Here is a 24,379-nt window from a genome sequence, read left to right on the forward strand (position 1 = left end):
AGAAGGGACCATCTAGTCTGACCACCTGCACGTTGCACCCCCAGAACCTCACCCACCCACTCCTGTAATAGACCCCTCACCTCTGGCTGAGTTACTGAAGCCCTTGATCATGGTTTAAAGACGTCAAGTTACAGAGAATCCACCATTTAAACTAATTTAAAACTGAAAGTGACCCATGCCTCATGCTGCAGAGGAAGGTGTAAAACCCCCAGGGTCTCTGCCAATCTGCCCCGGGGGGAAATTCCTTCCTGACCCCAAATTCTTTTTTCTGTTTATTGAAACAGTCAAATAATCCCCCTCTAGCCCATCTGCCTATGTGACAGCCACCATCTTGGCTGACACATCAGAGATTGAACTAGAACTAAAAGGAGGAGCGGCTGCTGAGCCAATGCTCACTAGCTGTGGCTATAACAGACTCCTATCCTGTGCTGATCAGGCATGGGAGGGCTGGGGGGACTGTAACACACTCTAATCAGTTGGTTGCACATGTTGCTTTCTTATGGTAGGGTTCATTTGTAAGGACATCTGTGGGCTAGGCAAGGGGTTCCGGAAACCTTTCCCACCATGGTGACCACATCTTTGGAGACTGACTCATGGACAACTCACCTCCCACTTGCAATTGTGCAACCTGACAACGACCAAGTTGTGGGCAGTCTTGCCTAATGGTTGGAGCAAGCGTCAGGCCTATGAGTTAGAGCTGAATTCAAGGGGCAGTCCTGAAGTGGAGCCAAGGGGTTAATTGGAATTGCGATCAGGAGGCGTAACTGAGGGTCCGAGCTGGGAGTTTGAAGCCAGGACAGAGGTGGGGGCTAGGGCAGGGGCAGGTACAGACTGGGGCTGGGACGGGAGCAGGCCAGGAGCACGCTGAGCAGCTAGTGCTCTGCTGTTGCTGCTGGGCTTATAAACCAGGCTGCTGGCCCTGCAGCCAGGCCGGTGCTGCGATTAATCAGGCAGTTCCAGATCAGTGCAGCTGGGCCTATTAGTTGCCTAGCAGCAGAGTTAGCAGGGAAGCAGGCCAGTAGCTGGTCCTAGCTGGCCAGACCCCTGATGCAATCCACCTCCCCTCCCCCCCGCAGAAATTCTTTGTATGGAAAAGTTAACATTGGGGAAGTATTTAATGTCTCAGTCTTGGCTTTCGGAAATGCAGTCCGGCAGGTGGAAACAAGAAGAAGCCGGAACCAGGAGACCTGCCAGCACTTTGTATACCCCCAGTCAGTGCATCACTGCTCCATGGACTACAGCTTGCGATCCACTGGGACAGTCCAGACAGTCTCTTGCCTTAGGCGGCACTGAGTGTGCTCTGATCTACAAGTAGGCTGCAGCTGGCAGAGCCCAGGATGGATCTTCTTGGGGGCTGAGACAGAGCATTCTTTATGGAGGGTCCTTAGCTGTGCGCTACCTTCTGCCAGAGGTCGAGTCAGCTGAGACCTCACCACTCCCAGAGTGCAATGCAAAACTCACCTCTGTACACAGACCTTCCCTTGATAAGAGTTGCTGAAAAGTGGCCCAGGGATGCAGCTTCCTCTCCCGTGCCATTCAAGCAGTGCCACAGAACATGTTCTTCCGTCAAAAAGCAGTAGTGACTTCTTAATCCTTCTGATCGGTCAGGTGCTTGGATCCCACGGTGATCTGGGCTTTAGAAATGCATACGGTAGATAGGTAGACGGCTGTTAGGTCAGTGGATCTGGGCCTCCATGCATGTGCTTTGGGGTCATGCCCAGGGCCCACTTCAGTGGTGGTCCACCCTCCTTCCCTGCCCTGACTGCATGAAATAGGGGGAAGTTCTCAGATCATGGGGTTTACAGCAAGAAGGGTCATAGGGTTCCTATTTGCAATGAATTTCAAACCTATCTGGACACAGCGTGGAGTTAATTGTCTCCTCCTCGTAACAGATTACATGGTACTTTGGTAGGACCTTGGGCTGGTACAGTAAAGATGACATGTCCAAGACAAATGGTGCAAGGAGCATTGCAGAGACATATGTTAAAAGGGTCATTTTAATGATGCATCTACTACTTTTCTTTCATCCAAATGAAGGGTGGTTGGCTGGTGCCTTACCTACACAACAAGGGTACCGGACAGTGCGATAAGATTGTCTTGCAGCTGCCAACGTCATGTTATAGAGGCAAAAATGATTAGAGTTGCTGAAGACTGTGTGTCGATTGTCATGGCACAAGTTAATAAATGCTTAAAAGGTTTATTTACCAATTCTGAAAAGTCCTGTGGTCATCATGTATAATGCAAACAGAGATTCTGTGTAGGAAGATATTAAACTTTACTACAGGGGAAGACAGTCCATTATCTCAGTGCAAACACGTCCCTCTTAGCTGTAAGCTAAACACCAGGGGACCAAGCAGACATGCTGATTAGCGGAACTGATGTTTGCATGAGTATCCGCGCATGAAAAGAAAGGTTGAGATCATTTGGCGATAACGGTAAGGGAGGGGCAGACCCTGCCAAAACAAACCACATCACATGCTGGCTGTGGCTGGAAAGACCTGAGGTCTGATTCTCAGTTACCTCATCCTTGTGCTTTAAGCCACCTTTGTGCTCCTTGTACTCTGGGGCCACGCAGGGTCCCCAGTGTAAGTTAGAGCAGCCTTGTGGTTGCTGTAACATAAGCTTTAGGAAGCAGAGAATAGACTTAGTGCAGTGTGCTCTAGCCATGCTGAGGACTGGGAGTAAGACATGCAGAGCCTTGACACTAGCTCTGCGCTGGCCAGAGAGGCCCCCTGCACCGAGAGTATCTTTCCTGCCCACTTTGATACCTCTTTGCCTACCAGAGCAGTGTAGACAGGCCCTAGCGCAGCTAAGGAGCAGGCCCTTAATGCTGTGCAAAGACATTAGCGACCTAATCTGCAAACATCTGCATGACTGAAAAGTCCTGCAGCATCCCTAGAGGGTTGCTTTAATAGGCTGTATATTACTCTGCTTAAGGCAAACGTGCTTTTATTTTGAGGCGAGCAGCATCTGAGCGTGAGCGGGCAAAATGACAAGAGGTTGCTCTTTGCTGTGGGCTGTGTCCCTTTCTTGCTGTCCTCCTCCTTGTCTCACTCTGAGGTTTGTGCAGATCATTTAAGACAAACTGGCCACACCCGGCCTTACTAACCTGCGTTGACCCAGCTGCCCCTGGGGCCATGCTTAGCCTGCTCTGCCATATCCTGGTGCTGTTGAAGTCAGTGGCAGTTTTTGCATTGACTTGGGTAGGAGCCGTTCTTGGATCTATGCACACAAATATTCCACCAGGGTTGTAAGTGGAAAGAGGTGCTGCATATAATGTTTTCTGTCGGGCCTATTCCCTTTATCTGCCATGGGCAAAATATTTGATCTGGCAGATGACAAACCTGGTTGAGATGTTCTGTTTGATGTAACTTGCTGACGTACTCCTGCTAATACTGCTCCTTCCACCTGGGTGTGAGTAACCAGCCTGTCAGATAATTGCAACCATTGCAGAGAGTTTTGGAGTGACCTTGAGCTGTGCGGAACAGCAGGAAGGAGATGAAAGCAGCAGAAGACGGAGGAGATGATAAGATGCAATATGTGAAGGTACAAGCGTTAGCTTTTAATGTTAGAAGATGCCCACATGACCACTTTGTGTTTTCCATCTGCAGATGTGTACCTGATTCTTTTGCATAGGAGAGTATATCTGAATGCTAATTCAGGGCTGTTTAAATCACAGCATGGTAGTAAATGGGCACCTTGCCTCCCTCCTTCCCCCAACACAAATGTATAGTTAGGGGAGCACATACTGCTCTATGGGGAGTCTGAGTTGGTTCTGAGCTCAGTTCCTCACTTCTGAACCAGCCACTTCCCAGCAGGGCTGGGAAGTCAGTGTGATCTGTCCCTGTAGGAAGAGCACCTCCGTCTGACTGGCACAAGGAGCCCCATTAGCAGGAGCCTGACGGAGCCATGTCTAGTGGCCTGTCTAGATGAGGAAGTTGCATTGGATTAACTTCAGGTGTGGTGTTGAACTGATTCAGAAAGCTGTGTGGATACTGTTGTTTCAGTTTAAGCCAGTCTTTTTTCAGCTTAGCTTAAACTAGCAATTACGAATCAATTTAAACTAAACCCAAATAAGCCTGGCCTGGTTTCAGCCGAAATGACAGTGTCCACACAGCCTTCTGCACGGGCTAATTTAAATCAGTTTAAAAAACGATTGGTGTAACGTCTGTGTGTAGACATGGCCTTGTGCTTCTTTACCAAATGGGGGAAAGAGGGACAAAAATAGCTTGGAGAAGGAGTCAGAGGGTCAGAACACGCACTCTGTGGCTGGCCTGCTCACCATTCATGCACAATTGCAATTTAAGAGAAACCCTGTGTTGTGCCGGCTAGTTTATGGCATGTACAGCCTCAGGTGCTTTTGGGGCAGCACATGGGCCGAACAGACTCACCACGGCTATTCTGTCTGTAGACAGCTGAAGTGGGTTGAATGCATCTGTGCACACCCAAGAGTGGTAACTATTGACCTTTCAAAATGATGTGGTGAATGCTTCACCTCCTAGTGGTGGGATTGCTCTCATGAGCCTTGTGCAGGCTGGTTTATTTATGTCAAGAAAGGGGTATGTTTAGGATGGTTAAGAGAGTGGGGAATGTATGTAGGTATGTAATTGATAGGAGATGTCATTCCGTGCCTTTAACACAGAGAATCCCCCCAGGCCTGCTGTAGTGTCAGCTACCTGTTTGAATAGCAGAATGTTATAATTAGATACTGTGCGCTTGCTCGTCTCATGAATACTTTACCTTTGTTCTTTCTTTGTTGGTTGTTTTCCTTCGTCTGAAATAAAAAATAAATATATAAAGACAGAAGAATGCACAGTTTGCTCTTTGTGCAAAGGAAAACAACAGCCATGGTTAATTTAAATGGTACTGCCAAACTCAGAAGCGTTCAAAAACCATAATTTCGGTCCCCAAAAGTCATATGATCAGCTTAAAAATCATGAGACTTAAAAAATTCCCAATAAACGTTGGGTTCTTTTTATTTGCCTTCTGGTTTTTCAAGTATTCACATTTTCAAGTCTGAAGACTAGAACCTTTCAGCTTTCATTTTAATAAAAAAATGAGTCTCATGTACTCACATGACTCCAGAAGCTGAGGCTTTAAGAAACGCACCACTGTCACAAGATTCACAATAACAGCGTGGGAGTTGGCAAGACTGTTTAAGGGCCACATCAGAGTGAATGGGAAGAATAAAGTTGTACTCGGTCCGCTCACAGAAATTGGGGCCATAAGGATCTGTTAGTGAAGGGAGTTACGCAGAATAGGTACAGTGTCACATGCACAGCTCATAGGGACCACTTTGTAAAAATCATTACTCGGGACTCTGCAGCAGCCGGGGTGACCTCACATGGCAACAATTTTCATAGAAATAATGTGCATAAACTTGCAAGTCCTCTTTCCTTTTCTCCATTTCCTAATAATAGCACTATCTCCCGTTGAAATGTAAATGTTTTCTATCAGAACTGCCTGGGAGACTGATCCTGCCAACCCCCACTCCTGGGCATAGCCTTTAAGTCAGTCGGGTCATAAGTATTACACTCAGTAATAAGTCAATAGAGGATTGGATCCTAAATGTCAAAGTCAACATGTAATTGTAAACCTGTGCTTGCTTGAAGTTATTGTAGGCTACATGTATCAAGTATATTCTGGGAAGAATTTCCCCACTGTCTTTTCACCAGTCCAGACCCACCCTCCCTCTTGAATTTCTAATCTCATGTTCCAGCTGTGAACCATTCCTGAGCCTGTGTCTAGCACTGCAAAATGTTTTGTTAAGGGCATACAGGGAAGGATGGACAAGATAACCCCGCAGGTCTTTTGTAGCTCTTAATTCTTGTGAAAGTCCTGCCTTCCCGTCAGGCTTTACAGCCTGAAGCAATAAATGTGGACAAGGCAGGTGACTTTTTTTCCCAGAAGCTCACGTGCGTGACACAAAATGCATTTAAACATGCTACTATTTTTAGCCCTGTGTTGGGTTCCAAGTAAAAATGACTGTCAGCCACTGCTCTCATTGCTCATAAACCTCTGACATTTGGCTTTTCTCGGGAAGTAATCAGCACGTCCGACGAGCTGTATTCTGAGCTTAGCTCCAGATGGGGGCAAAAAAGAGTCTTTCTACCAAATTTATTTTCCATGTTCTATTCCCTACCGATGCCAGAAAAGCTGTTAGAGATGCTGCAACTAAAGGTCTCCATTTTATTTCCTCCCCCCCCTACAGTTTCACGGAAGCCATGAGGAGCCAGCCGAAGCTGGAAGGTCTGGATTGCCTCTCTGTCTACTACGCAGGCTTGGCTGTTCTCGGAATAGGGTTCTTGTTCGTCATCTCCAGTTTTTTAGCACTGGGATTCATCGGGACATTTTTGGGTAAGGCTGCTATCGGGCACGCATGATGCAGTTTTCACAAACCATGTCTACCCTGTGAACTAGGTGTTGTTCCCAGCATGCCAACTACAAACCATCCGGAACCCTGTAGGTAGGTAGTTGGCACAGCTAAGCCGGGCTCCTGCTGCCTGTGCGACTGAATCTCCACTGCTATTTATACCCACGCTAGCTCTCCTTGAGCTACTGCGGGTCTGGGAGTTGAAAACCCCACCCCAAATCGTGGTGTAGATGTAGCCACAGAAAGTGGTCCTGGGGGCATCTAGCCTGTATTTTTCAAAGGTGATTGGATATTTTGGATGGCTCGGTTGTTGTTGTTTTTTTGGCGGTCCAGCTCGAGACGCCGTGAAGGGTCGGGTGCTCAACCGATTCTGAAATTCAGGTTCCTTTCAGGTGCCTCAACTGAGAAGCGAGCCACCCAAAACTACTAATGACCTTGGCTATCTGACCCAGGGAGAGCAGACAAGAGACCAGTTTTCAAGATCTTGGGTAAAATTTTCAAATGTGCATTGACTTCCAAGGGGACTTCTGTTCCTAAATGCCTTGGGCACTTCCGAAAAAAAATGGGATGTAGGCACCTAAGCGACTTAGTCATTTTGGAAAAACTTTGCCCCGCCCCCCCGCATCAGAAGGGAGGGAGGTAATGATCATTCCCACTTTGCAAAGGGGGAAGCCAGGGGACAGAGAGATGTATTGACTCGCCTGAGGTCTTGCAAGTAGGAATAAAACCCAGGGCTCCAGAATGCACAGTCTGGCCACTAGTCAGTGCTTCCTCATTCCTTAATAGATTGTCCTCCATGTTTGTTGGTCACCCAGCACTCACTGGCTTCCCACCAGCATTTGTCTGACAGCCACCTTGTGAATAGCTCCTCCATCACAATTTCCTCTTCCAGATGGAGGGACCCTAATTGACTCCTGATACCTAGAGCCTTGAAACCAGAGAGCCAGAGTCCTGGGGGCCTTATTTCCCCTCCTCCCTGTGTCTAGGCGCTGTGTAAATATGGTTATTTGGTCAGGAAATATGAGCCCATCAATAGTTTGCAGTGTTGTTGTAGCCGTATTGGTCCCAGGATACTAGAGAGACACGGTGGGTGAGGTAATATCTTTTATTGGAGCAACTTCTGTTGGTGATAGAGCCAAGCTTTTGAGCTTACACGGAGTTCTTCTTCAGGTCCCTAGATAAACAGGACTCTGAAGAAGAGATATATTTACCTCACCCATCTTGTCTCTCTAAAACCCATAGTACTCAGCCAGCAGGTGTCACTCTAGAATTAAAATGGGTTTAACACTCCCGATATTTAGGCAGGTCTCAAATTAGTTCCATCGAACCTGAGTCATGGCTGACTCAACTGATCCTTTGGATTTGAATTTCTATGGAAAAACAAACAAACAGGTGTCAGACTCAGTGGAAATGCGAAGAGTACTCTCTCTGCATGGCTCCAATTTTCCCCTTAGACCACTTCTTCTGTGCCTAAATGGGTAGGGAAGAAGGAAGATCTTGGATTTATTAACATTAGTGGCTAGCCTAGATCAAATATTGCATATTCACCTCTACCCTCAGAAGCTCCCTCTGCCATGAAATTGGATTATAGCTGAGATTCTATGGTTTAGAGACTATCACGACTCAGCAGGGGAAAAACATCCCACTCCCCTAATTGGTCAGATTTCTATGCTTGGTGTAACACTCTCTTGACATGGATGAGACCGTAAGCCCTTTGCCCAGCCATGACTATGGAGGGAACGTCGCTTGTGCTGGTGACCTCAGATGTACACAGCTGAGCAATCCAAGGAGAAGAATTGACAGTCGTCCAAGGGGAGAATAGGGAAGGGATGAGCAGTGCCACTGAAACAGAGCATCCCAGAAGGGAAATGGACTTGTCTGGTTTCTATAGGGTCCTGAACTCACCTCTGCAGTAGAATTACTGCTATGTGCCACCAACTTGAACTTTACTGCAGACCCAGCTATAACAAGTGCAGTGCTGGAGCCCTGCTATTCTCTTTTGAGACTCATAGACTTTAGGGACCATCATAATCATCTAGTCTGACCTCCTGCACGTTGCAGGCCACAGAACCTCACCCACCCACTCCTGTAATAGGCCCGTAACCTCTGGCTGAGTTACTGAAGTCCTCAAATCATAATTTAAGGACTTCACGTTACAGAGAATCCACCATTTACACTTGTTTAAACCCGCAAGTGACCTTTGCCCCCATACTGCAGAGGAAGGTGAAAAACTCCCAGAGTCTCTGCCAATCTGACCCGGGGAAAATTCCTTCCTGACCCCAAATATGGCACTCCAGGACAGCAAGGAAATGTTTTTCCTCTCAGTTATGGAGCTGTCTTTTGAGTGTGCATTTCTGCTCGTTCCTTGAAACTATGGGCACCTTTATCTTTGAGAAAGAAGCGGGGTGAGTTCCCTAGCGCTGGTGGGATCTACATTTTGCTTTGGGTTAGGAAAGCTGTGTTTGATCCGTAAGAATGAGGTCATTGCGTTACATCCAAGGGAGAGGAAAGCCTGAAACACCCAACGGCCTCGAAAACGTATGGGAGTAGGATTCAACCCTTCGGCAAAATCAAGTTTCCTTTTGTCTTCTGTTACAATGATGGGGGCCATATAAGCATCTGGCTAGGCAGATAGCTTCTGGACTGGCCTCTTCAAATAATACATTTAAATTGCTTAGAAATGGCAAAGCATTTTGCCTTTTCAATGTAGGCTAAACTGCTGGAGCCTATGGACGACAATGAGTCACTCTTCCTAAACAAGTTTTTCTGTGCCACCCAATTTTCCACCCAGCAGTGTTGGTTCCAGGCTCCATTTTGCAGCTGTTGAGTTTGTTCATTTCAGTTCATGCAGCTTCATTTTCTTTCCTGCCCACAAAATAATTCTTCTCAGCGGTCACTGGGGCTGGCTCACCAGCATTTCCTTTCCTCATTGTGCCTTCACAATTGGAGCAATTTGCAGAGCTATAAACACTTGCTGGAATTCTAGTTTAATGTTTGCTTCCAGTGCGGTTTGCCCTATTTTCTGACATGCATAGTGGTGGATAGTTGCCTTAAATGAGGTAATGGGATTTTTTGCATGAGGGAAGGAGTGTATTTTTCACTCCATCTCTCTCCCATCTATGCATTATTCCTTCCAGCAAGGAAAGCATTGACCATGGTTGCAAGTAAACCCAACTTGACCAAACGCTGTCAGGTGGGTTACATTGAAACTTATTAGTCTCTACAGAGAAGCCGTGGTAGTGAGGCTTTATAGCCAGCTAAAGCAGAGGTGGTTTCCAGAGGAGGCTGTAGAAAGCCTGACATATACACCTCTACCTCGATATAACACGACCCGATATAACACGAATTCGGATATAATGCGGTAAAACAGTGCTCCGGGGAGGGGGGGGGTGCCTGCACATTCCAGTGGATCAAAGCAAGTTCGATATAATGCGGTAAGATTTTTTGGCTCCCAAGGACAGCGTTATATCGAGGTAGAGGTGTATATACTAAACTGCTCTTGAACCACAGAGATCCAAAATAACCCCTATAGGGTGGAGGGGCACCTTGAATTCTTTACTACGAATGTAGGAGCTGGAAGCCCCAACCAAGACTGCAGATCCCAACCTCCCACTTCCTGAGAAAGGACTGTTCCCAATTTTGGGGGCTTCCTCGAGACTCAAGTGGTGCCCAGGGCTTGTGTGGACACTCAGCACAGGGGTAAATTTCACCCTCAGAGAAAGAGATGCTCCAGTGGACAGTCCACCAGAGGTTTCAGGGCTTGAAGAGAAGCAGGGTTGCCTAGTGGTTAGAGAACCGAACTGGGACTCAGGAGACTGACCCGGGTTCTAGTCCCAGTTTGGCCACTGGCCTGCTGGTTGACCTTGGACAAGTCACTTCTCCCTGCATCTTCGTTTCCCCACATGTAACATGTGCCTACCGCCTTTATAATGCACTTTGATCTCTTCTGAAGAAAAGTGCTTTATAAGAGCTAGGGTTATTTATTGTTATGTAAAGCTTCTCCACTCCCCTTTGGCTGGAAATCTTACCAGATCTGTCCCTGAGATGACCAGGTGATATTGGCATTGTTCCAGCTGGAAATGCTGCAAAAACTGCCCCCATCTTGGGATTTTTGCTTCCACTTTTGGCTTAAACCAGGAACTGCAGAAGCACCAAATATATATAAAAATCACAGCGATGAAAACAACAAACCAAACTTATTTCAAATCTCAAAACAGTCACAAGAAGTTCAGTCTGAGATTGGGAAAAGGTTCCATCAAGTTGTTCGTCCATCCAGATCGGTGCCCCCAAGCCTCATAATCTCTACCATCCAATTATTGTTCATTAAAGGGAGAAACCTGGAGTGAAACCTGAGATCTGAGCCCCATTGAACACTGGCACAGCCCTAGCAGAAGTCTTCCTAGGGACTTGGAGGCAATGCAACTGATTTCCAATGTGGGGAGATATTATTTTATTAGAGATTTTAGAAATGACATTTACCTAGAACCTGGGAAGTATCTGAGCCAGAGATCAGTCAAGCTCCTAAACACCCCACCGTTTGAGTCTAAATTTCTGGGGTTTAGATATAGCCCATTAGCAAGACCCAGGGCCATTTATAAAATTGAGATATATAAGAACGGCCAAATTGGGTCAGACCAAAGGTCCATCTAGCCCGGCATCCTGTCTTCCGACAGTGGCCAATGCCAGGTTCCCCAGAGGGAATGAACAGAACAGGTAGTCATCAAGTGATCCATCCCCTGTCATCCATTCCCAGCTTCTGACAAACAGAGGTTAGGGACACCACCCCTGCCTATCCTGGCTAATAGCCATTAATGGACCTATCCTCCATGAACTTATCTAGTTCTTTTTTGAATCCTGTTATAGTCTTGGCCTTCACAACATCCTCTGGCAAGGAGTTCCACAAGTTGACTATGTGTTGTGTGAAAAAATACTTCCTTTTGTTTGTTTTAAACCTGCTGCCTATTAATGTCATTTGGTTCATTAATTTCATTTGCCATCAGGTTCATCTTTCCCATTTTTGGGGGGGGCGGGGGGAGGAAGATGTTTGGATCTAAGATTTTAGCCCATGAGCCCCCCTTTGTAAAGTGTTGCCGGGCTGAGGGAGGACAGTATTGTGTCGGGAAAGGCTATCTTGGACTGCAGAGATTGCTACATCACTGATATTGACTAAAAGCTTCTTAGCTGAAATGGTCCATTCAGTGTTCTTAGATTTGTTTTTCCTTTCTGCACCATGCACATTCTAAGATTTGATTTGTTACTTGTTTCAAGGGTCGGCAGACGCTCGCTCTCTTCCCATTATCAGCGCTGCCATTGATTTAGCCTCCGTACTCAGACTTCATCTCCATTGTGATTTGTCCCTGCCAAAGATAAAACATACCCGTGCAGCAAAAGCATTTACCTTCTCCAGAAGCTCCCAGTACAAGCAGCGTGCCATTGCCGGAAGCTTTCTTTGCCTTTGCCCTCCTCTGTATGAAGTATTCAGCTGCAGACCAGAGGCTTTTCTCCACAAAGCTTCAAGCCTCTCAGTGCAGTAAGAATTAGTTTGAAAGCAGGGCAATGGAATTGATTCGCTGTGGCCCTGTGACAAAGAACATGCTTTGCTTAGCAGAGTTGTGCAGGGAGTCGGCATATGTTGTTGCCTCCATTAATAGCAGCCCAAATTTACTTTAATAGTCAACGGTGAACAAATGTATTGCGGGAGCAAATAGATGCGAGTGCCAATGTAGATTTAGAGAGATGCCCCGATTCAAGGCATGTTCACATAGCTAGGATGTCTAGTTCTCCTTATTTGTATGCGTGGGTATTTGCAGGCACATTATTATTTATCTGTACTATGACAGTGCCTAGAGGTCCCATCTGTGATCACGGCCCCATTGTGCAAGGCGCTGTACATACACATAGTAAGACAGCCCTTGCTGTCAGACCAGACAAAAGGCGGATATCACTTTGCAGGCCCTAAAAGGAGGCAGGTTTAGAAAAGCAATGACTAAGGGAGGAATATGATAGAGGTCTAGACAATCATGAATGGTGCAGAGAAAGTGAATAGGGAACCGTTGCCCTGTTCTGTTCATTCCCTCTGAAGTCTCTAGCACTAGCCGCTGTGAGAGACAGGATGCTGGGTTAGATGGACCATAGGTCTGATCCAGTATGGCCATTCTTATGTTCTTATGTTTTAAAAGCCACGCCTGTGGTATTTTTTGCTGCAGGATGTCATCATTCAGGCTGGCCAAAATGAATGCCGGTTTGTTTTTCCTAGGACTTGGCTTGCTTTTGAAGAAGGGTATTCAAGGTATCTTTCCTTTTGTTTTTTAACTGTGATGATTTAGGTCAGAGCTCCCGCTGAGCAGCGGTGCAGGCCTGAGGAATGTTAATAACAGGCTCCTCAAACTCACGGGGCTGCGTGTGTGTTTATTTGTTTGGAACAGGGATTCGCAAATTATGCAGCATTTGCCTCCTTGGAGATCTATGCACTGCAGCCCCCGCAAGGCATAACTCTACCGATAAGCCAGTGCCAGCAAGATAGGTGCATTTTTTTGCCGTTGACCTTTGGAGGAGCTAGCGTTGTGCAATGAATGGAGGCATTGACAGCCAAGTACAAAGACAGGAGGGTAAGAAAAAGTATTTTGCACTTGGATACACTCAAAGAAGGTGCAGGAATTGAGTCCATGGCATATATGTAGCAGGACATATGGTATCGGTGGTATTTGTGGTGAAGCCCGGAGCATTTCAACACAGTCTATAGAAGTGACTCAGAAGATGATTGCCAAGCAACTAAGAGAACAGCTCAAATGTATAACATTTGTACCAGGCAATTATTACACTTAGTCGCATATAGCCAAAGCCATCCAGCCTGGTCTAATTGGACAGGAGCTGTTTAATCTTGGAAGCAAATGTTTTGCACTGTGTGAGGCCAAGGAAAGTGCAGCACGATCCAGGTAATAACAACAATACTAATGATAATGGCTTGCCCTCCTATAGTGCTTTGTATCGGAGGATCTCCAAGCACTTTACAAATGTACATTAAGCCCACTACACTCTTGGGAGCTATGGAAGTATTATGATTATTATTATTATTATTATTCTACTAAAGCTCAGAGATTATGTGGCTTGCCAAAGGTCTCAGAGTGAGTCAGTGACAGCACTGGGAATAGGACACAGGAGTCCTGCCTCCCAGGTCTAATCATGCTCCAGCTTGTTTTATTCTGATTAACGATGTTGCTTCTCTGCCCTGATGGCCAGCAACAGAAGCTTAATTGTGCCTTAATATGCTTATTTGTTTTGCAAATTAAGCCATGTAGGAATGAAATTTCCTCCCATATCAGAGCCCTGAATGAGGAGAGATGTGTTGGAGGTGGAAGCAACAAAGCATTTCAGATACCGGTTCCAAAATCTGACCGATTCCTACATTAAAGCTTCTGGGATGTGCCCGAGGTCAATGTGTGATCAGACAGGCTGCCATGTACTGTCCAGCCCTCTTAGGCCTTGTCTACGTGGGGAAATTGACCAGAACAGCTATAGTGGAATAGCTCCTCACCTTGAGTCTTGGCAGTGTGCTAATTATTCTGGAGGAATAAAGCCGTTTTTATTCTGGAATAGGGTCCACATGGGAAGCTATTCTGCAATAACTATTCCAGTCAATTTCCCTGAGGAAGACAAGCCCATTACCCTGAAATCATTTTTTCATTTAGTCCTTCATTCACTCCAAGCGGAGATCTTGCTGTAACCCATATTGCAGTCTGCGCGTGATGCAAGTTGAGGCTTTGATTCTACTTCACTCTTGCTGGAGTATCGCTCTGTCCCACTTCTCTGGAGGCAAGTAACACTGGATTTCTTTCTAGGAGATTCTGTTCTTCAGAGCTTCCATATATACAACAAATATTCCCCCCCCAACACACACATTTTAAGATCCCACATGAGCGATAACCCTGCATTCCCTTCTGTATCCCAAAATAAACCTTAGAAGCAATTCACGCTTTGCTTTGCATGCCATTTTCTTTCCAGTCTGTTTTCAAAGCGATATGGAGGAGTCACCATAAGATAGCGGTGTGAGATAGCTGTATCAGTGCTCACCTGCTGCTGATTGGATCTGACCGCTCTGAAAGCTTTTCATCATCGTCACACACAACCATAATAATGTCCCTAACCAAGTGAGTTATATTTGAAATCGTGAGGCATTATCCGAGCTAAGAGATCAGCGTGACACGGTGTGATGACGTTGGGTGGTGATTATTCTGATCATTAGAGCATCTTGAGATACACATTGACCATTCTCCCCCAAGAATATTTTTTTCCAGTTAAGTATTTCTGCTTTCATGTGTTTCCTTTCCCAGTCAGCTGCTACTGAACATGCAGCTTTAAAATCAGTGGGCGGGGGTGCTGGAGCAATGTGTATAGTGGGGGTGCTGAGAGCCATTGAACCAAACCAGTCGGAGAACACTTCAACCTCCCTGGTCACTCAAGTACAGACCTAAAAGACGCAATACGCCAACAAAAAAACTTCAAAAACAGACTCCAACGAGAAACTGCTGAATTGGAATTAATTTGCAAACTGGGCACCATTCAATTAGGCTTGAATAAAGACTGGGAGTGGATGGGTCATTACACAAAGTAAAACTATTTCCCCATGCTAATTTTCCCCCCCTACTGTTACTCACACCTTCTTGTCAACTGTTGGAAATGGGCCATCCTGATTATCACTACAAAAGTTTTTTTCTCCTGCTGATAATAGCCCATCTTAATTGATTACTCTCGTTATAGTTGGTATGGCAACACCCATTTTTTCATGTTCTCTGTGTATATATATCTTCCTACTGTATTTTCCACTGCATGCATCCGATGAAGTGGGTTTTAGCCCACAAAAGCTTATGCCCCAAATAAATTTGTTAGTCTCTAAGGTGCCACAAGTACTCCTTGTTCTTTAAACTGTACATGATGAAAAGCACTTCAAGCCAAGAAGTGCAGCAGCACCCCTTGTTCCAGCATCTATCTCAGTGGGCCAGAATCATCCCTGATCTCACTGTGGGCTTCAAGAGCTGGGTCAGACTTGCATCGGGAGGTGCTGCAGTTTGGGCTTGAGGCGCTTTCGTGGAGTTACATCCAGCATGATTTTGGCCCAATGCATCCGTCGTGCCATGGCATTGAAAAGCGTATGGTAGATGCTTGAAAGGAAAGCCCTAAGAATGCTGTATTACAGCTCTGATCCCGGGCAAAATGGAACTTAGAGCGTTGGGTTTTCTTTGTGAACTTCCTGAATAGTAGTGGCTTATGCAAGTGTGAGCCTGCTAAGCCCTCACTAGAGACAGGTACAGTGTAGGCGTCCCTGCACTCATGCATAGTCAATACACATCAGGTATTTCGGTGATGGGTGGCAATATAAAACCCTAAGATGGAGCCTGAGCTGCGGAATTCTCTCTTGTCCTGCCCCCCACCGTGGTCCTCACCAGTGTACCTAAAAACTGACCTGCAGCTCCAATACTGTTCCAGTTCAGGTGACCCTCAGGAGCAAATGTAGTCCGCCATGTCCCATTGTGTGATGACATTGTGGGGTGGCTAAATATCCAGACAGGACTCATCTGAGACCATTTGTAACCAAGTCTTCAGAGGAGAAAAGTTAGTCCATTAATTTTCTGGCATATAAACTGCAGGAAATAAAATACATCGCTGAGGGTTGTTAATGCACTTTTATAATGATTAATTTCTAGATGTTATGAAGATGTGAAGTTTAGTGATATAAAAACCACAGAAATTGTCATATCAGAACAGTTCAATGGTCCATCTGGACTTGTTCTTTCTGTCTATCTATCCATCACATTTCTAAGGTATTCTACCATCATGGTGTCTAAGCACTGACAATGTCTCTGGCAGTGACTAATACCGCATCCTTCCTAGGAACTGACAATTCTCATAAAACATGCAGTTCTGCACTATTGTGTCAAGGGGGTCAAGTTCTTCCTGACCTGCAGCTGGTGATCCCCTGAAGCCTAAACATTAATTGCTCTTGTGGTTTTCATCCCATGTAGTGTCACTGCAGATGCTATTCTTAATCCTATAAATGTCGGGTATAATATATATATATATATATATATATAAAATCAACCTAGTGGACTTGAACATAAGAACGGCTACTCTGGGTCAGACCAAAGGTCCATCTAGCCCAGTATTCTGTCTTCCAACCATGGCCAATGCCAGGTGCTCCAGAGGGAATGAACAGAACAGGTAGTCATCAAGTGATCCATCCCCTGTCGCCCATTCCCAGCTTCTGGCAGAGGCCAGGGACACCATCCCTGCTCATCCTGGCTAATAGCCATTGATGGACCTATCCTCCAGGAGCTTCTAGTTCTTTTTTGAACCCTGTTATAGTCTTGGCCTTCACAATATCCTCTGGCAAGGAGTTCCACAGACTGACTGACTGTGTTGTGTGAAAAAATACTTCCTTTTGTTTGTTTTAAACCTGCTGCCTACTAATTTCATTTGGTGACCCCTAGTTCTTGTGTTATGAGAAGTAGTAAACAACACTTCCTTATCTACTTTCTCCACACCAGTCATGATTTTATAGACCACTATCATATCCCCCCTTAGTTGTCTCTTTTCCAAGCTGAAAAGTCCCAGTCTTATTAATCTCTCCTCATACGGAAGCCGTTCCATACCCCTAATAATTTTTGTTACCCTTTTCTGACCCTTTTCCAATTCCACCCCTCCTTGGCCTGACAAGAGGGTGGAAAAGGGATTGCAGAGGAAACCCCAGTGCCTCCTTCCCCTACCAAAAAAATACCAGCTCAGTACATTGTGATGAGGTTGGTTCTGTTAGAGCGGAGATGAAAAACTGGGCAGTGAGGGTGCTGGGTAAGGGCTGTGCAAACGGCAGAGAAGGCAGCAAGGTGGAGAGGAGAGATCCCAGGTAGCTTAGACCAGTGAGGTATGTAATGACCCAGCTCCCCTTGAGACCCTGCTGCCTCCCAGTGACCCTCTGGGGTGCTTGATCAGTATTTAACAAGAAACTCTTTTTATTGTTCATAGGCGATTACTTTGGCATCCTGAAGGAGGAGAAAGTGACAAGCTTCCCGTTTAATGTAATGGACAATCCCATGTACTGGGGCAGCACTGCCTGCTACCTCGGCTGGTCCATCATGTGAGTACAGCTCCGGGCAGTCATGGGCCACAACCCCTTCACCCTGTTATTTCATCATTCTCTAGGGTCAGTGGCAGTGTTCACTGAGTCTGATTTAGGGCTGATCTCGTGACATGCTGGCCAAGTTAGCTGGGGAGGGCATTTGCCGCTTTGCAGGATCTGGCCCATAAGTGCCACTTGGTTATTACATGCTCCTTGGTGTGTAGGTGAAATCCTGCCTTGTCCTGTTACTGATACTCAGGGAGGAGTAGGGAAGGATGTGAGGAGTCTCTTTCACCCATGTAAGAAGCCAGGGAGGGATCTCTCCAGAGAGGGCTAGGAGGTGCACTAAGACAATGCCCCACACACCACGTCCTTGGAGTTCCCAGCTGTTGAGCATGTATGATGCAGGAGGCAGCAAGCATTAGCTAGGCCTGCATTGTGCTCCTCAGAAAAACCATGAGAAGCGTGAGGAGGCCCGCCTGGAGCCATCCTGCCTTGCAGTGCTGGATGGCTCTTGTGCCAGCTGCCGTCTTGTGGGGCTGAAACTGACAGCAGTATTCCTACCAGGAGCACAATGGCAGACTATCTCTGGAGACAGAGGAGAACTCGTTCAGGGTGGGATTGTCCCAGAACCCCAGGCGGCTCTAGGCATTGTGGCCAGCCACTAGGGGGAGACATGAGCAGCCATGCCGGGCGGATGTATTACACATGAAAGTGGTGGAACTATTTACTGAGTCGTTTCTGCGGAAAGACGATGTGGAGGTGGCTCATTAAAGTTACTCCCAACATCCTGGAGAGGTGGCATAGGTAAAAGCTCACGATGGGAAATTATCTAAATGTTCTAAACTGTGGGGACGACCTGGCAGTGAAGGGAAAGTGCCATGCATTCTGGCTTTTAATTTGCCAAGTATTATCCCACAATCACAAAAATCACTCGTAAACTGTGGATATATTTAGCACTAATTTGAGCAAAATAAATAATCTCCACATTCTAGAAAGACAAAACCTTGGCATCTGCTCTTTTGCAGTGCGGAGTCCTTGGCAGACTCTGCAGAATGGAAAAATCAACATCCAGGGCCAAATGTATTCCTGGCGTAACTCTACAGAAGCCAAGCAATTGACACTGAGAATCAGTATGGGTCCAATAATTACCTTTAAAAAAAAAAAAAAAAAAAGACTGGAGGATTATGGGAACCTTGCAAGAACACTCCTTGGGTAGCATAACACAGTTTAATAGACTGATTGGGGGGGAAATGAATAGTATGTATTCTGGCAACTAATGAACAATATGCTCTGTGCTGTATTCTAAGTTTGAAGTGGTTTTCGTGTAATATTGTGTTTAATTTTAGTTGCCCAGTAGCAAACAACAACCACCACAACTTTACATCGGGAACTCAGATCCATACAACATCACAAGCTATTTATTATTTGTTACTGTACCTGCCACGCAGGAGTACGACAAAACAGAAACTAATTTGGTGATTTTATGACTATATAAAGCCCTGTTTCTTCATTTTCTGCCTTTAATGTACATTGTACTGGTGTAACTGAGACACAAGTCGTCTCTCTTGTGTGCTTCTCTACTGTACATTTTGCACCTGGGCTGCCCATTGAGATCAGGGAGAGCTCTGTTCAGAGGGGCTGATCCAACTCCTGTTGAAATTGATGGGACATGGTTTGGGTCTCAAAAGAGTGAAGACTGTGTACTGGAGATGGTGTCAGAGGGAGCGCTCTCCACAGGTGATGCAGTGGGGATGTTGTTGGTGAGAGCTCTGCATACGGGATCAGTGCACGCAATGCAATGGGAATTACGTTGGCGGGAGCTAGCAAGGGGGACCAGGTGCAGAAGATGCAACAGAGCCAGCACTGGTAGGAGCTCCAACAGCAAGACGCAACCCGGATGCCGCTCATGGGCGCAGCCAGGGCCGTCCTTAGCCATAGGCAGCTGCGTAGGGCACCAGTATGTCTGGGGCACCACTCTGCCGGGAGCCGGGACAGAGGGGAAGCAGTGGAGCATGTAAGAGCAGGGTTGGGTCCTAGAGAGAGCCGAATGCGCTGCTTGCAGCACAGTCTGAGGGATTGGCTGCTGGGATCTTTGGGAAGGGGTGGGGGAAGGAACTCACCTGTGAGTGTGACTCTCTCCCCCGGCGTGAGGTGTGGCAGGCTGGCTGGCTCTGGCAGTATCCTTTGTTGCCCCCCATAACGTGCATTCTCCTCCTCCCCCTGGACCACCCCCTGTTTCTCCTCCCCACCTCCCCACGGAGCACCCTTCTCTCCCCACTCCCCTCCAGCAGGGCTTGGAGGGGCGGCTCCAGGCACCAGCGCAGCAAGCGCGTGCCTGGGGCGGCAAGCCGTGGGGGGCGGCCTGCCGGTCGCTGTGAGGGCGGCAGGCAGGCGACTTTCGGCGGCGTGCCTGCGGGAGGTCCGCTGGTCCCGCGGCTTCGGCGGCGGGGACGCCGATGGCACGGCACCGGTGGACCTCCCGCAGCCATGCTGCCGAATCCGCATGACCAACAGACTGCCTGCAGGCGCGCCACAAAAAGCCGCCTGCCTGCCGTGCTTGGGGTGGCAAAAAACATAGAGCCGCCCCTGAGGGCTTGGTTGGGTGCGTTGCTGCCCGGGGGGGCTGGCTGGCTGTATGCCGAGGAAGTGAAAATGAAAGTGACTCACTTCCTCAGCAGCCAGCCCAAGCAACAGGGGCTGGATTGGAATGCTCACACACAGCTGGCTGGGCTGGGGATAGGGTGACCAGATAGCATGTGTGAAAAATCAGGACAGGGGATTGGGGTAGGGTGACCAGATGTCCCACTTTTATAGGGACAGTCCCAATTTTTGGGTCTTTTTCTTATATAGGCTCCTATTACCCCCCCACCCCCTGTCCTGATTTTTCACACTTGCTGTCTGGTCACCCTAGGTGGGGGGTAATTGGTGCCTATATAAGACAAAGCCCCAAATATCAGGACTGGCCCTATAAAATCAGGACAGCTGGTCACCCTAGCTGGGGAGCACGTCTCTCCCCCAGGCTGGCAGCGATCCATCTCATCCGGGGGAGCTGCGCAGGGCAGGATGAGCTGCTGTGGCTCCGTAGGTGCCCCGTCCCTGAGAACAGATGCTGTGCTAACTTCACCATGGTCCGTGGTGCGGTCGGTGGTGCCCAGTGGCGTGTGATCAGACCTGAGGGTTTGCTGCTGCTGTTGCTACTCTACACCCCAAGAGGTGGATTTTGGGGTCCTGCAGCTTTCTACCTCTCTCCTCCTCTCCTGCAGCTGTTGGACCAGCAGGCTGGGGGTGAGCCAAGCATGGAAGCAGGACTGTGTTGCCATTTAGATTGTCATTTAACAACTTCGTTTGCCAAAAATCCTTGCTAACAATCCTGAATCCAATTTCAATATTTTTTTAAAAAAATCAGTATCTTAGCCAAAAACAGAAAATTAAGTTGTTGACAATTATTTGTGACAAGTTTGGTTTGGGGCAGGGAGTGGGCCAGTTTTCATCAGAGAAACAAAAAACGTTGACTGGCTTTCCTATAGCCCTGTTACTGCTAATTAGAGCCCTCCAACAACTGTAATATGCTCATCTCCTTACTAGTGTATAGAGTGACCATATGTCGTACTAAGATTCTCTTGCTTTTTTTCCCAGTGAGTCAGTATAGCTTTTGCAGCCCAGAGGTTGGGCAGCCAATGTCTTACGTTTTCACAATGTTTTGTCCAACTTTCATAAAGTAAATACATGGTTAATATGAGTTAAAAAGGCCAGGGGCACTTCCTTGTGAAGAATCTGTGCAGCAGATCATGCTAGAGCTGTGAAAATGTCAGTTTTTGATGGAACTTTAGAGGCAGTGATTTATCATGTATTTCTGGCAGTGCCCAAAATGTGCTGCTATCGCTAACGTCTTTCCAAACAAAAATAAGGCACAATAGGACTTCTGTAACATTTCTGTGCTACCTTAATCTAGCTGAGATGATTCTGTGCTGACTTCATTTTGGTCACTGTGTGCTTTACCTAGGAATAAAACTAGGGTTATATTTTCCCACTGCTTGGAAACCCACCTTATTAAACTGGATAATGCCATTGATCTATTTACAGTATAAGGTTGATATAGAGTTGTAACTAACATTAAGACTGATGCCCACTATACATTTAAAACTAAAAAGTGGCTTTGTAAAAATGACATGGGTTTCCAACTCTACTGTGTCTCATTCAGGGTGGAGCGTCTTGTGAGGTGTCTTCACACTAGCTCGAGGTCACAGGCTCACAGCTATCCTATATTAGTTATTTTAAATAATATTTCTGATAATCTGACAATAAGATAAACAGTTATTTCTTTAGAAAACACTCTTAGAAGTTATGTTGTATCAAAAACAACTTTCCAGGTCACAAAAAAGAAAATGGAAAGATGAAATAGGATTAGCTATACAAGCACAGAAGGGTTCTATACTTAAGTTTGTACGTCATGAAAACAACAAAGTTGATCAAGATCAGGGTTTCTCAAACTGGGGTCGCCGCTTGTGTAGGGAAAGCCCCTGGTGGGCCGGGCCAGTTTGTTTACCTGCCCAGTCCGCAGGTCTGGCCGATCGCGGCTCCCACTGGCCACAGATCGCTGCTCCGGGCCAATGGCAGCTGCTGGAAGCGGCGGCCAGTATGTCCCTCAGCCTGCGCCGCTTCCAGCAGCTCCCATTGGCCCGGCCCACTTTCCCTACACAGGCGACGACCCCAGTTTGAGAAACCCTGATCAAGCTCATCAAGTAACTGCCGAAGAAAATTTTTATGCAGACGAAGCTCAAGAAACGCAACAACACACAGAACAATAATTTGAAACAGATGCAGACACAAAACAAGAAATTACAACAGTTGAAACTGTACTAGCATGGGATATAGATGACTGGTGCATGGCTGCAATCTTTAAACAATGAATTACATGCCATTATACTTGAGAAAGGCCCTGTGAGAATAAAAGGTCTTGAATATCCTAAAGACATTAGAGGTAGGAAATTCACAGAAAACAATTATTACAAAAGACTTTCTAACGGTGAAATTGTCAACAGAGGGTGGCTTGTGTACTCTAAATGCAAGGATGCTGTATTTTGTTTCCCATGCAAGATTTTCAGTACACCCCTACCTCGATATAACGGTGTCCTCAGGAGCCAAAAAATCTTACCGCGTTATAGGTGAAACCGCGTTATATCGAACTTGCTTTGATCCACCAGAGTGCGCAGCCCCGCCCCGCCTGGAGGACTGCTTTACCGTGTTATATCCGAATTCGTGTTATATCAGGTAGCGTTATATCGAGGTAGAGGTGTCGTTGCAATTTTAAGATAGCAACCATGGGTATTAATGATTGGAAAAATCTTGGTCACACATTACCGCAACATGAAAAGGCACAACACCACATTGAAAGTATGCACAAATGGGGTGATCTTGAGTGCAAGGTTAAAAAATCAGACAACTCTTGATGCCCCAAATCAAAAATTGCTGGAGTCAGAGAAGCAGCATTGGCATCGTGTTCTTGAACCTCTATTATCTATTGTTGAGTATCTATCAATAAACAATCTTGCTTTTAGAGGAAGCGTTGAGAAATTATTGCAGCCCAAAAATGGCAATTTTTTGGGCCTTGTACAACTGCTGGGAAAATTTGACACAGTGATGAGTGAACTTCTCCGAAGAGTAACTGAAAATGAAATACGTGACCACTATTTGGGACCAAGAATTCAAAATGAACTGATCATGCTAATGAGTGATAAAGTGAGAGACAAAATTGTTTCATTGGTTACTTTGGCAAAATATTTTGCCATAATTCTAGATTGCACTCCGGACATAAATCATCAAGAACAGACGTCATTAGTAGTGAGATTTGTTGACATTAGTGATTCAGCACAGATTACAGTTAAGGAATCATTTATCACATTTTTAGAAGTAGAGGACACTACAGGTTTTGGACTTCTTCAAGCTCTCCTTGATGAACTAAAATGAATGGGATTGTCCGTAATGAATATTAGAGGACAAGGCTATGATAATGGTGCCAATATGAGAGGATGCATTTCTGGCGTGCAAACTAGATTGCTGGCAGAAAATCCACGAGCCTGTTTTTGTTCCGTGTGCATGCCACAGCCTTAATTTGATTTTGTGTGATGTGGCCAAGTCTTCTGTAAAAGCAATTTCTTTTTTTGGTTTACGTGCTCTTTTCAGCATCCACTCAACGATGGCAAATATTCAAAGCACATGTCAACGGTATTACCGTTAAGCCTCTATCTGAGACATGCTGGGAAAGCAGAGTAGAAAGTGCAAAAACGTTGAGATCAATTTGAGGACGTTTACGAAGCACTGGTTGCTATTTCGGGTGAAGCCAGAGATCCAAAAGCTAAAAGTGACGCACAGTCATTGGCCTCTGAAATATCCAACTTCAAATTTCTAACATCTGTCGTAATTTGGTATGACATTCTTGTTATAACCTCAAGTGTAAGCAAAATAATGCAGAGTCCAATGATGCAGCTTGATTCAAAACTTACCTTACTAAACAAGACACGAGACTTTTTAGTGAAATACAGAGAAAATGGATTCAAAGAAGCACAGGTTACAGCGAGAGAGCTTGCACAGGCACTCGGTGGAGAACCAAAATTTCCGTGTCCGAACGTGACATGAGTTTCAAGGAAAAAACAGCAAGCGGAATATGAAGGAGCAGATGAGCCCATAGACGATCTAGAAAAGAAATTTGAGGTTGAATTTTGTAATGTTGTGATCAGGGCCGGCTTTAGGCCGATTCAGCCGATTCGGCTGAATTGGGCCCCGCGCCTAAGAGGGCCTCGCAGCTGTCCGCCCCGCCCCCAGCTCACTTCCCCCTCCTCCCCTCCCCTGAACGCTCCGCCCCCTGTTCCTCCCCCTCCCCTGCTTCCCGCGAA

At 46.4% G+C, this 24,379-nt stretch overlaps 1 protein-coding gene across 2 annotated transcripts in view; it reads left to right on the forward strand.

The window, feature by feature from the left end:
* PEMT (phosphatidylethanolamine N-methyltransferase) overlaps positions 1 to 24,379 on the forward strand; it is a 99,277-nt gene that overhangs the window by 57,289 nt on the left and 17,609 nt on the right. For both annotated transcript variants that reach the window (XM_024205261.2, XM_024205260.2), the window contains exons 4-5: positions 6,212 to 6,357; positions 17,390 to 17,501. In XM_024205261.2, coding sequence (XP_024061029.1) covers positions 6,212 to 6,357; positions 17,390 to 17,501 — 258 coding nt within the window. The remainder of the gene's footprint in view (positions 1 to 6,211; positions 6,358 to 17,389; positions 17,502 to 24,379) is intronic.

Source organism: Terrapene carolina, unplaced genomic scaffold, assembly GCF_002925995.2.
Source record: "Terrapene carolina triunguis isolate 2854851 unplaced genomic scaffold, T_m_triunguis-2.0 Scaffold93, whole genome shotgun sequence".
In the NCBI taxonomy this organism is placed as follows: domain Eukaryota; kingdom Metazoa; phylum Chordata; order Testudines; family Emydidae; genus Terrapene; species Terrapene triunguis.